Source organism: Grampus griseus (genome assembly GCF_964374135.1).
Source record: "Grampus griseus genome assembly, chromosome: 20".
Lineage (NCBI taxonomy): Eukaryota > Metazoa > Chordata > Mammalia > Artiodactyla > Delphinidae > Grampus > Grampus griseus.
In genome coordinates, this window is record NC_139014.1 from 22,221,452 (window position 1) to 22,234,198 (window position 12,747).

General features: G+C 52.9%; 2 protein-coding genes across 3 annotated transcripts; one reads left to right on the forward strand and one right to left on the reverse strand.

Annotated features, from left to right (window-relative positions):
• Nucleotides 1-1,333: 1,333 nt before the first annotated feature.
• On the reverse strand, nucleotides 1,334-7,647 carry MRPL10 (mitochondrial ribosomal protein L10). Of its 2 annotated transcripts, none has more exons than XM_082679048.1 (5): nucleotides 7,571-7,647; nucleotides 5,519-5,688; nucleotides 4,118-4,282; nucleotides 3,719-3,863; nucleotides 1,334-2,998 (listed from the first exon to the last, which is right to left on the reverse strand). In XM_082679048.1, the coding sequence occupies exons 1-5, from the start codon at nucleotides 7,620-7,622 to the stop codon at nucleotides 2,742-2,744; spliced, it is 789 nt and encodes a 262-aa protein (XP_082535174.1). In that variant the 5' UTR covers nucleotides 7,623-7,647; the 3' UTR covers nucleotides 1,334-2,741. The 2 variants fall into 2 exon arrangements, with proteins under 2 accessions (XP_082535174.1, XP_082535175.1); XM_082679049.1 differs by lacking the exon at nucleotides 7,571-7,647 and adding an exon at nucleotides 7,409-7,526.
• Nucleotides 7,648-8,111: 464 nt separating this feature from the next.
• LRRC46 (leucine rich repeat containing 46) lies at nucleotides 8,112-12,326 on the forward strand (the record flags this gene model as incomplete). The annotated part of the gene is given in 9 exon segments (XM_082679422.1): nucleotides 8,112-8,121; nucleotides 8,222-8,327; nucleotides 9,590-9,604; nucleotides 9,606-9,747; nucleotides 10,590-10,636; nucleotides 10,928-11,037; nucleotides 11,227-11,296; nucleotides 11,598-11,746; nucleotides 11,995-12,326. Coding segments are annotated over 9 exon segments (981 nt in total).
• Between the last annotated feature and the right edge of the window lie 421 nt (nucleotides 12,327-12,747).

Genomic DNA, 12,747 nt, shown 5'->3' on the forward strand with positions numbered 1-12,747 from the left:
ACGGAGCTGAGCAGTGGCGGCAGCTGCAGCAGGAACCAGGAAGGAAGGAGACGTCGGAGCCTCCCCTCTAGCCGGATCTCCTCACCTCCCCCTCCCCCGGCCCCTCCTCCAGCCAAACTCTGGGCAGCCGCTCAGCTCTGCCCCCCTGCTCCCCGGAGGACTCAGGGCTGAGCCGACTCCCCAGCACCCAGAAAGCTTGGGAGTGAGAGCAGAGTCCCCAGTGGGCACAGTTCCAGATAGATCACAGAGGACTAGGGAGCTGCTGGCCCCAAGCTAGTGCTGGTAAAGAATTTGCTCACACTAGTATGGCCTTGACCCCAATTAGTACCCAAGGCCATTTCCTTATTAACCCCTGCCTCTCAGTTTTACATCTGAAAATAGATTGTGGAATTTGGAGCCAGCAAAGCTTTCAGGTTGACAGAAAGGGAGGGGTGACCCATGGAACCACAGCTGACAGTGCCAAAGGCAGTCAGCAGGGCATAGTTCAAGAGGGCCACAGTGAGGCTGTCACTGGGGTTGATGCCCCACCAGGTCAGGACCCATGGGGGCCGGAAGCACCTATGTAGTAAGACACCCCCCACCCCCCAGCCTACCGAGTCTTTGGATGGTGGGCAGGTCTGGGGCGGTAACTACCTGGCTGTTAAAAAGCTAGCTGGAGCCAACTCTAGTACCCTTGGCCTCCCTTTCTGAATACCTTTGCCCTTCTGCCGGAGTACTGTGTGCAGTTGCTCAATTCTAATTAAAAATTACCTCTTGAGAAAGGTCTAGAATTCATTCAAATGAATATGAACTGGACTGACAGCTTTAAGTGCAGTGCAGCCACTTTCTGGAAAGAAGTGGGTTTAATGCTGTGGTTTCAGGCAACGCCAGCAGGCGAAGGATGCAATTCGAGGTTCTTCTTTGATTCCCAATATGACATAGGCCACTTCCCCAACCAGCCGTCCCATGGGCCCTGGCTTACACATCTCTCAGGAGATGCCTGCTCTCTGTTCCATTCAGAACCTCAGCAGTCCCTGCCACCCCAGGAGGGCGTTGTTAGCACCTGGCAGGGTTCTGGGAGTCAGGGAGAGCACTGGGCACCACTGGCCAGACCAGCTCTGGCATCCAGGAGCCTCAGGGGCCTTTTAATTCAGCATCCCTGGGCAAAAGGCACAGAGCTGGGCACTGTGGAGAGCTGGTCCTGAACCAGGGAAGGAAAAGCTGCTGCAGACCATCACTGCCAGAGCAGTGTCTGCCCAGGACTAAGGAAGCTGTGGCACTGCTCCTAGAGCAATGATCAACTAACTCCCCGCATCACCCGCGTCCACCCGGAATGCGCTCCAACCAAGGACAAGGGCAGGCTTCTTGTCATACACCCCCTCTCCATTAAAAACCTCCAGTTCCCTGAGACTTGGATGAGGCCTCCTACTCAAGAGCCCCCAGACCCCCTTATTAAAACAGAATCCTGGCTTTCCCTCAGCTCCTTTTTTTTTTTTAATAAATTTATTTTATTTTTGGCTGCGTTGGATCTTCGTTGCTGTACGCGGGCTTTCTCTAGTTTCCGCGAGCGGGGGCTACTCTTCATTGCGGTGCACGGCCTTCTCATTGCGGTGGCTTCTTTTGTTGCGGAGCACGGGCTCTAGGTGCGCGGGCTTCAGTAGTTGCAGCACGTGGGCTCAGTAGTTGTGGCACAGGCTCTAGAGTGCACGCTCAGTAGTTGTGGTGCACGGGCTTAGTCGCTCCACAGCATGTGGGATCTTCCCGGACCAGGGCTCAAACCCGTGTCCCCTGCATTGGCAGGCGGATTCTTAACCACTGCGCCACCAGGGAAGTCCCAGCTCTTTTGTTTTGAACCACCTGAGATGGGCCAGATACTGGACAAAGTGGGCAGCTGCCTTCAAAAGGACAAGCACTTAAGCAATGCCATTTGTGGGAGCAAGTACAGGGAGGTAACAGGCTTGGACATGGGAAGAGGAAGGATTTTCTAGGAAGAGAAGTGAGTCAGAGATGACCTTGGGAATAAGTCTACAGGGAGGATAAGCTTGTCAACAGCAAAACACAGTAAGTAAAATGCATTTCACTTTATCATAAAGCAGTGCTCCCAACTTTTCCACGACATGGCACACCCTGAGGGTGCAGAATTAACACCCAAGCACACTTGGGACCCTAATGAAAAAGCTTTAGTGTAGAAAACCAGGCAGCATCTTCAGAGTAGCAAGAGCCTGGCTCAGTCCCTGTGCTGACTCTTGCCAACTGCATGACCGTGGGCGGGCTATTGAACTTCTCCTCCCCTTAGTCTTCCTCTCTGTGAAATGGGGATGACATGTGAGGAATACAGGATCTAGCACATGGAAAGGGAGCCTGGCACAGTAGGCTCTCAACAGATGCCACTCTCAGCACAATCAATTACTCAGTTGCGCTATTCTGGCACATTGGAGCCACGAGGGGATAGGCTGGGAGGCACGTGCAGCAAGGGCAGTGAACACAGAAACCAAAGGCTTCTCCGCCTTGGACCTGGAGAATGGAAAGAGACCGCTGCTATCAGGTCCCAAGTTGGGAAAACTAGGGACAAAGACAGTGATTACGAGCCACCTCCGTTCTGAAATGGGATCCCTCTGCATCTCTGGGTTGCCATGTACTGGAAGAGATCTTTGTCAGTGAAAGCCAGGTAACAAACGCCACTCCTCACCCCAAGTTCCCCATCTCTCTGACAGCCAACGGGGCAGAGTGTATTTATGGGCAGGCTGGGTACAAGAGGCTGGCTACGAGTCCGGAACAGCGTCGGGAGGATCCGGCTGCCCACTGGCTGGCACGACAGGGTCCTCCTCGTGTTGCTGTCTGACGTACTGATCCAGCAGGGCAGTCAGCCGGAGGGGCTGGTGCTGAAGCAGGGAGTGGGTCTGGGCCGTGAGGAGGGTAAGTCCTCCTACCAGCTCCCCCTGCACCAGGGCCAGGCTGGGGAGCTTGGAGTAGTTGATGAAGCCCTGCCTGCTGAGGATGGTGTCATCAACGCAGCCACCTGGAAGAACACAGGATCAGCGATGCTCCCACAACTGCTTTTCTTCTCCAAAAATAATGGTCCAACCCTAGGAATCTGCTCTCCATTGCCCTTTTCTACCTCCCAGCCTTCCCCAAAATCTGGTTCCCACTTGTGCCCCGCCCCACTCCCACTGTTTCAGATCAATCCTCTCCCTTCCTTCCTAACTCTTCCCTAGAATCCCTTACATAATACATCTACCTGGTCCAACCCCCACTAAGTCAGTTTCCTAAACTTCCTTGAAGAACCATGGAGTGTGTGTTTGGGGCGGGGGGGGCGGGGTGGGGAGAGTCTGTATAATAAACACAGATTCCTGCCCCCCAACACAGACCTGTGAAATCAGTACTCTCTGAAAGAAGCACCTCCAGGGACTCTCGGCGCCAGGGGAGTCTAGGAAACATTGCTCACTACCCCTCAGCACCCTTCACTTGGGCTATTTGTTTTAAGTATCTTTGTCTTTGTGGGTTTCAATACCCACTACCCCCTTGCTAGACTCAAGGTGTCTGAACGTCCCCTCCGCGGAGTGACACACACAAGCAGCCCTCATCAAATGGTGCTACCGACGCAGGCTCCATCGCGAGAGGGTGTCTCCTCCAAGCATGTCCGCAGTTTTACCCACACAAGCCTTGCAGATGGCAGCAGGCTGCTCTAGCACCCACTCCCCTTCACCCTCACCCCCAACTGGCAGGGGAGCTTGCTCACCCAACAGCGGCAGGAAAGGCACACTCTTCAAGATTCGCACCATCTCCTTGACCTTGGGCTCTTCACTGACCAGCAGCAGGTTGTGCCCCACAAAAAGGGGCAGCAAATTTGGGTACTTGGAATCTTCCAGGAAGGACTTTAGGATCTGGAACAGCAAGAAAGAAGGGCTTACTGGGGTCAAGTAGGAGAAGGAGTCACCCACCTTGGTCACAGGCCACACCAGGCTGAGGGCTCAAGCCGAGGGTCTCCTCAAACCCTAATCACAGATTAGGCCCCGGACTAGAGGGCTGCCGTGGCAGGGAGGAGTCAGGAGTGCCACATCTTGGGAGAGATGCTGGGGTTTGAGATGGGGGTGAGGGAGGGGAATACGGCAACCCACGCCAGGGAGCCGTTCTCTACCTGGTTGGGGAAGACCTTCATCAGGATCTTGTGCCTCCGCAGCCGGTGCCGCATGAGAAGCTTGTCCTCCGCGCTCAGAGCCACGTTCTGGCAGACAGCTATCATTCGGTTGTCTCGGAAAACTGCTGCTATCTCCCGACGGAGGAGCCGGACGAGGCCTGTCTCCTGCAGTCAGAAAAGGAGGACCAAGGGGATGTAAAATGCCCCGTCTCCTTACAACCCTTACTCCCTCAGGGACAGGTGCTGGAGCTTCCAGTGATGCCCTAATGAAGATCAGGGTACAGGCAGGAGAGCTGGGCCCCTGACTCTGAGACATGTTCTATCTCCCACTCCATCCTTTCATTTCCATTTGATAACCACAGGCTTTACAGCAGTGTTTTTATTTTTTTAATTTAAAAAAATTTTATTATTGGGACTTCCCTGGTGGTCCAGTGGGTAAGACTCTGTGCTCCCAATGCAGGGGGCCTGGGTTTGATCCCTGGTCAGGGAACCAGATCCGGCATGCATGCTGCAACTAAAAGGTCCACATGCCACAACTAAAGAAGCCCACAGGCTGCAAGGAAGATCCCATGTGCCACAACAAAGACAAGGTGCAGCCTAAATAAGTAAATAAATATATAGTTTTAAGTTTTTGTTATTATTCTTTTTGGCTGCATCGTGTGGCTTGTGGGATCTTAGTTTCCCAACCAGGGACTGAACCCGGGCCTTGGGCAGTGAAAGCACGGAGTCTTAACCACTGGACTGCCAGGGAATTCCCTAGAGTAGTGTTTTTAAAACCTGAGAATGCTCAGTCCCCTTGGACTGGACAGCAGTCTGATCCAGCAAACATTATTTTGATAATAATACTGTCAAAATCATTTAATTATCCCTGACACTGTACTCATGCTGAACTATTTTACCAATTATAAATACAAGATCACTCTTTTGCAATGTTAATTCAAAATTGAGGTATTTTTACAGGACAGGACTTCGTTTTCTCAAGACAGTGTTTCTCAAAGTTGAGAACTTGTGGAGCTGAGAACCACCATGAAGTTACCAGTTCTCCACTGGTCTTTTTCAAGGACAAAAAACCTCGTGTTGTTCCTCTAAGAAAACATGGAAGCTTCAAGACGGGAGCGATGTTCTCTCCTACCTCCGCCTGTGTGGATAGCTTTCACACACACATTTTTGGAGACAAGAATGAAGGAAATCCAGGAACCCTGTCCAAACCACAGAGCCCAAAAGGCCGACGCAGAATCAAGTGCAGATTTCATTTGAAAGTATCTGGACTACAGGGTCAAAGTGGGGAAGTAATGATGTGGATGACCATGTCCTGGAGTGCTACTTCATTATGGCCACAGAAACAAGATCACTTTAATCCACCATCGCACCACCAGGCGACATGCCCAGCCTGTTTCTTACCTCCTGGGGGGGCCTGGGAGGGGGCGGCAGGCATCTGGGGTTGACAGCAGGTTTGGGGGGGATATACTCAGTCACAGCCATCAGCTTCTGCCGTTCAAAGTGCATCACACGACGGTGACGGGTAACAGCCTTGGAGCCATAGCGGACAAGCTGGCGGATGGGCAGCTGGCCTGGGAGAAGAAACGGCCATATGGTGAGAAGCAGCCTCTTAGTCTGCACCAGATGGACAAAACCCACCCCCTAGGCACAGACAACCAGAGTTCACAGAGCTAGCCTCAGCACTGAGTGGGACAAGGAACTCTGCTAGAAAGCCTGAATCCCCGAACCTTCTCTTCTCTTTAATTGGTGACCTTAGCTCAGGTGCTTGATCCTTGGAGGTGCCCATTTCTCCAGCTCTTTATGCAGAGATAAGGAAAAAATGAGAACAAAGGAGAAAGTATTTTGAATACATTTTAAAAAGGAGGAGAGAGCTGGGCAAATGTTTCCTTAAATGACCAAATAAAAATTTTAAGTTTGAGAGCCATATGGCCTATCGCTACTACTCAGCTCTGCCACTGTATGATGGAAGTAACCATGGACAATATGTAAACAAACAGATATAGCTGTGTTCCAATACAACTATGTAGGAAAGATGGTGACTAGTCCTGCCATAGTTTGCCAACCCCTGCTACAAGCCAGTGGTTCTCAAAGTGTGCACCACCACCACCCCTCCCCAACCCAACATCAGCATCACCCAGGAACTTGTTAGAAAATCAAGTTCTCGGGCCCCATCCTAGATCTACTGAGTCAGTAGCTCTGGAGCGGAGCCCAGAAAACAGTGTTAACAAGCCCTCCAGGTAACGCTGATGCTGACTAAAGTTTGAGAACCACTGCTCTATGCCTTGCTCCTTCCCCCGTGATTTGAAGCAAGAGGGAAAAGTTATACTGTCCTCGCAGCTCCCCCAAACAAGTCTCCCTCCTCTCTATGCTTCTTGTTTACAGGCATTGCTGGAAAGCACCCCTCAGAAGACAAGGGAGCCACTCGAAAGCCCTAAGCCAAGGTAACCGCTTCACGCTCAACAAAAGGACCCAAGCTAGAGCTTCCCACTTTCAGCCCTTCCCAAGGCCGGAATGGGATCTCAGAGAAAGGTGCAGCCAGAAGGTGGCTCTAACAGTCAGAGAGCATGGAGATTTGCTTAAGTGAGAGGTTTTCTTGCCAGTGGCCACAAAACCTAACTGTTAAGTTAGATCAGATGGAACAAGATTTTTCAAAAATTTTTGCAGTTTTATTGAGATATAATTGACACACATGGAACCAGATTTTAATCTCTCTCCTGCCACTTACTAGCTGTGACCTTGACCAGTCACTCAATTGGTCTAAACTTGAGTTTCTTAATCTGTAAAGAGGGGAAGATAATGCCTTCTTCAAAGGACACTTTAAGGTTTAAATGAAATAATACATGTAAAGTATTTATCACTGTGCCTGACCTATATTACATACTCAAAATCATTCATTAAACAAATATCTATAGCCTGCCTATTACTGTCAGGCACCATGCCACATGCTGGCTATGCTGAATGAACATGGGTTCTGACATTATGGAGTTTATAGTCTAACAGAGAAAACAACAAATAAAGAAATGCTAAATTAGATTGTGATAAGGCGAAGGGGTCAGTAAACAGGGTGAGAGATACAGATTTAACAGGGGAAACCTTTGCGGAGGGTGGCGAGGGAAGGCCTGAGATGACATTTAGGCTGAGACCTTAAGGAATCTCTGGAGGCAGAAAGAGCTGGGTGGTGGGCTAGAGAAACCCCAAACAAGGCAGGGGGACTGGGGCGTCGAGAATAAATACTGCGGTTGTCGCTGACGTTTTTGCTGTGTTGTCGTTATTACTAGAGTCTGGACTCACAGGAAATTAGATGGGGGAAGGAGGCCGGCGATCTAGCTGGGGTCAGGGGTCATCAGGAGGTGTCTGGGATCAGAGATTTCGGGACGGGATTAGTAGTAGAGGAGGGAGACGAGTAGAGAGCATCGGCCGGAACGCGCCGAGAAGACGTGGGCCGCTCCTTACCCGCCTGGGGCAGGAGACCCCCTCGCAGCATCCCAGCCACGGCCGCAGCCATCGCCACCGGAAGAACGGCCCGGAGCCTAGCGAGACGGAAGGAGCTAAGGATTGTGGGTAGTCCCAGGGCCGGAAGCGGAGGGCGGAGCCGTCGGCTGGAGCAGCAACACGAATGCGCCGAGCCCGGCACCGGCGAGCCCGCCCTCCCGGATGACCCATCTGGCGTCCAGTCTCCTAGCAACGACGCTAGACTCCTCCAACCGCTCTTGCCCTCCGCACGCGCCACCATCTACCTACAAGCCCCCTGTAGGCGGCCAGTAAAGCCCCTATACACCCCTCAAACTCCAGACCCTCCACTTCGATTTACTTTCGTCTTCTATGCCACCCCAACAATTTGCTCTGAATCAACCCCTTTCCTTTGTCCCCCAATTCTCTGAGCTTCTCTATCCTCATACCATCCTGGGGCTCCATTCCTCCATTCCCAGGGGCTGTCCAAGCTGCTCTGCTCCTCTTCGTTCAAATCCCTCCCCAAGCCAGCAGCTTTTAGATCATGCCTGGAGGTGAGTAGGGAGGTGGGATGTTGGGTAGAACAATTGACTAACAGTAGAGTCAGGCCTCCAAGAATCAGGAAATGTAACAATTGGACTCTTCTTTTCACAGATAAGCCTGCCCAGAGTCCAGAGGAAGGCGGTGTGTGCATTACTGAAGCCCTTATCACGAAGCGGAACTTGGCCTTCCCTGAGGATGAGGACCTGTCAGAGAAGATGTGAGTGCATGGGAGAGGAAAGGGGTGCTGGAATATTGAAACACACAGGATGACCAGTCCCCTGAGCTCTACTGATCTGTCAACTTACCTTTCTTTGTCCCTCTCTTTACTTAACTCCACACATTCAGTCAGTGGCAATGTCCAACTTATTCTCCCTCCTTAAAAATCATTCTATTTCTTTTTCACCATGCCCACTCAATTGCTTTCAGTCAGGGTCTTAAATAAGTCATCACCTCTCAACAAACTCCTAATTAGTCTCTCTACCCCCAGTCCAGGCACCTTATACTGTTGCCAAAGTGATCCTTTTAAATGACAAATCTTATAGAACCTGACTCCCTGGTACCTCCAGAATAAAATCCAAACACCTTAGCCTGAGTTGACCTCTGCTGCCTTTTCAGCCTTATTTCTTGCCACTCTCCATAAGTGTGTGATTTCTCTAAGACCCCGTGTTCTCACATCTTAGCACCTTACTACTCAGAGTGGTGCTGGGACGAGTGGGAAGCATCTGCATCACCTAGGAGCTTGTTAGAAATGAAGAGTCTCAGGCCCACCTACTGAATCAGAATCTGAACTTTAACAAGACCCCCTAAGGGATTCATGGGCACATTAAAGTTCAAGGAAGTCTGGATTCGCACATACTATACCTTCTGCTTGAAATGCCTTCTCCTCATCCCCCCTCACCTTCCTGGCTAATGCCTACTCATATGTCACCTCCTCCAGGAAGCATTCCCTGAACACCCCAGTCTGAATGCAGTGTATAATCCATGGTCTCCCTTAGTCCCTTGCACATGCCTCTGTCATCCACTTGTCATAGATGTTTGGCCAGCTTCCCTAGTAGTGATGGGCAGGGACTCTTTCATTTGTCTCTGATGGGCACTTACTAAATGTTTGGGGATTAATGAATGGGTGGGTGGAACAAGTGATCTTCCCTCCGTGGACCACTCAGAAGGGAGGTGAGGAAGGATCTTCCTGCAGAGATTGTCCCCTCTCTGTCCCAGCCCAAGCTGGCTGGAGGAAGTCTTCCCCTGCCTCTGCAGGAACCGTAAGCTGCCATCACCCAGTTTCCCAGTCCAAGGGCCCTTACTCACCTCTCACTCTTATCCCTCCCAGTGCTACTGGCAGATACCCAGGTCTCCAAGTCAACCCAGGTTCCCCGATCTAGACCCCGCCTCATGAGTCAAGCAGGTGTGCCTGACATCTGAGCAATCACTGAGCCATCCACCCCCTCCTTGAAACACCCTCCCCTCCGTCTTCCTCCTAAGAGACCACAGAAGTGGCCTTGTTAGCCAACCCTGCTGACCGTTTGCCCAGGTTCCACACGCTTGCTGAACTGCAGACTGTCCGCCTGGACCGGGAGGGAATTACCACTATCAGGAACCTAGAGGGCTTCCAGAATCTTCACAGCCTCTATCTGCAAGGGGTAACTTCCTGCCTCCTGCCCTTACTCCTCCCTGTGGACAGGACTGCATCCCCTGTGGGCCATGTCTGTCTAATCTGAAAGGAGCCAACCAGGTCATCTTGCCCATTTACTGGTGTTCAGGCAGGCAGACCTTCATAGAAACTGTTTCCAGATGAATCAGGAATTATCTTGAATTGAAAGACCAATCCACCCAAAAGACATGCTGACCATGCTCTTGAGTCACTGTTTTTTTGTCAGACAATTCTCTTGTTCTAGAAGTCCTTCTTGATGTCTGCCCTAAATCTCTCACGTTATATAGCTCAAGTCCATTTCCTGTTTTGAAAAAAAGGAAGAAGGAACCACAAGATTCCTCAGCATCCTTCAGAACCTTGAAGGCTTTTTGGTGGTGGTGGTAGTGGGGGTGGGTGGGTGGTTGATCTCCAGCCTCCCTCAGGTTGAATATACCCAGATCCCTTAACCTTCCCCCACAGAAACCTGACAGACCAAAGTAGTATAGGTACACTGTCCCCTCCATGTGTGTAATCCACCACCAAAGCCTTTTCCCTTTCCCCGTTTCCCCTTGGTTTCCTTCTCTGATGTCCAGGTCACTCTTTGGTTGTGGGGTGATCAGGGTACTTAAATCAAATTTAGCCCAGCCCCAAGTTTATGCCCTCAACCATCCACCTGGAGAAAACAAATCATCCCAAGGTAGTGACAACCAGTTCAAGAAGTGGGATGATCATTCCCAAAGTGCCACATCTCCAGCCTCAAGAGTAGACATGGTCTTGGGGCTCTGTCCCTTTAAAAGGCCCCCCATTCAGCTGACCTCAGCTTGGTTTCCCCAACTCGGTTTCTTCCTGCAGAATAAGATCGAGCGAATTGAGAACCTGGCCTGTGTCCCCTCCTTACGGTACGTGGTGCCAGGGCTCAGGCAGGGTGGGGGGAGGGAAGAAGAGGGAGGATGAAGGGGAGGAACCTTCGGGGGTAATACCCCGAAGAACTGGCTCAGATCTCCCCAAGCCCGGCTGCCGGTCAGCCGAGGACCCTGCAAGCCTAGCTCTGCTTCCCTCACCCCAGAAGGCCATGCGTCCCCACTTATCATCCGGCTGCCTAGCCAGGGGGCCCCGGACGCCTGGTGCCCCCGTCCCCCGCTTCAGCTGTTCTGTGATTCAGCTGTCTCTCCCCCTCCCTTCCCCTACAGCTTCCTGTCTCTGGCAGGAAACCGAATCAGGCAGGTGGAAAACCTCCGCGACCTCCCACACCTCCAGTTTCTGGACCTTTCTGAGAACCTGATAGAAATACTGAAGCTGGGTAGGAACGTCCTTGCCCTGGCTCATGGAATAAGTCCCAGTGGTGCCCTCCCTCCTCTCTGCTCTCCCTCCCCGTGCCTGCATTATCGGCACATCCTCCGGGGCTCTGAGGGGCTGTGCAAAGAGGCAGTGGCTTTAGACAGGAAGGTGGGTGTGAGAACCTCATTATTCCTCTCTTTGCTGTGTGCAGATGAATTCCCCGAGAGCCTTCTCATCCTCAACCTGACTGGAAACAGCTGCACTAACCAGGAGAGCTACAGGTGAGGAGGAAGTGAAGGTGGGAAGAGAGGGGTGATGGCCTGCAAACCTGGGGGGGGGCCATCCCTGGCACCTTCTCCACCCTCACTCCAGCTCGAGTTGGGCCCCTTTGGCCTTCCCACCCCCCATAATTCCACTTGGGGCCTGCCCTCAGCTGGCTGGCCTGACCACAGGCCTATCTTCCAGCTCGAGAACACCTCCCCTCCTGGCGTGGCTGCTGTGGCTTGTGTCTGTGCATCCTCCCAGGCTCCACGCGCAGGCGTGCCCTTCTGAGTGGTAGCCTCTGTTCTTTCTGCCCTGCAGGAGGCTGGTGACAGAAGCCCTGCCACTGCTCCTGGACCTAGACGGGCAGCCTGTGGCAGAGCGCTGGACCTCGGATGAGGAGGATCAAGCCTCAAGCAATGAGGACGAGGAGTTCCCAGAGCTGAGAGGCCCGTTCTGCTCAGAGCGAGGTGACCCTGCTTTCCAAGGCTCGCAGCATCCCCAGAGCACACCCCTGCCTGCCCTGTGGGATCTGAGAGAAGCTAAGACAGCAGTGGTGTCTGGGGACGTGGTCCCAGGGCCAGACCAGTCTGGGCATGCAGGTGACTCGTCCTCCCCACCCCATCTTAGGCTCCTCCTCATTAGGGATGGTAGGGGAGAGTCTGTTCCTGCTAAGCCCGGGGCTCCATCCACCACCCACCGTCCTGGCCCCTCACAGGCTTCCTCAAGGAGCTGGAGCAGGAGACGAGCAGGCACCGGGAGCACAGGCAGCAGACAGCCCTGCTGGAGCACCTACTGAGGGTGGAGATGCGGCCCGCCCTCACCGACCTCCCACCGCTGCCAGGGGCGCCCATGGCCGGGAACAGCAGCCCTTCCGTCCCTCCCAGGCAAGGGAAGGAGACATCCCCGGAGCCCGTCTCCTTGCCACAAGCCTCCTCTGCCACCAAGAAACCATGCCTTCCGGCTTCCAGGAGCCAGCAAAGCACTGTTCGGGCAGGGAAGGGGGCCCCCAGCACGACCAAAACTGTGACCGAAAAAATCAAGAAGTGAAGCGCAGCCCATCGCTACCAGCAAAGCCCCAGGAATACGGACGAGCGAAGAGTGGAGTGGGTCTCCCCTCCCCCACAGAGCCCTCGCCTGTGACAGGAGCCTGTCCCCAGTAAAGTATGTCCAGGCTCTGCATGTGTCTTCCGTGTCACTTGGGGGAATCTCAGGGGAAGCTGTCAGTAAAAGCACCCAGAAACAGTGGCAGGAACACAGAGCCTGATTCCAAAGAATAGGATCTTGCAGGAACTACCCAAGGGACTGGCACCCCGTCTCAGGCCATCTCGCGGTGCACACATCTCACCGCCCCCCCCAGGGAGTGCCCTTCGGAGGTTCAGATCAAGGACCAAAAAGCTGGTTCTAATCCTCCCCACGTAGCGGCCACCTGCTGTGCCAGGCATGCATGCTCCTCCGTGTACACACACCC

Bases quoted from the DNA above. Each gene is read 5' to 3' on its own strand.
- MRPL10 (XM_082679048.1), bottom strand. From the start codon at position 7,622: ATGGCTGCGGCCGTGGCTGGGATGCTGCGAGGGGGTCTCCTGCCCCAG. The intron at 3,864-4,117 runs GTAGAGAACGGC...TTGCTGTTCCAG, and splicing joins TGAAGGTCTTCCCCAACCAG to ATCCTAAAGTCCTTCCTGGA. The intron at 2,999-3,718 runs GTGAGCAAGCTC...GTGTTCTTCCAG, and splicing joins GCCTTTCCTGCCGCTGTTGG to GTGGCTGCGTTGATGACACC.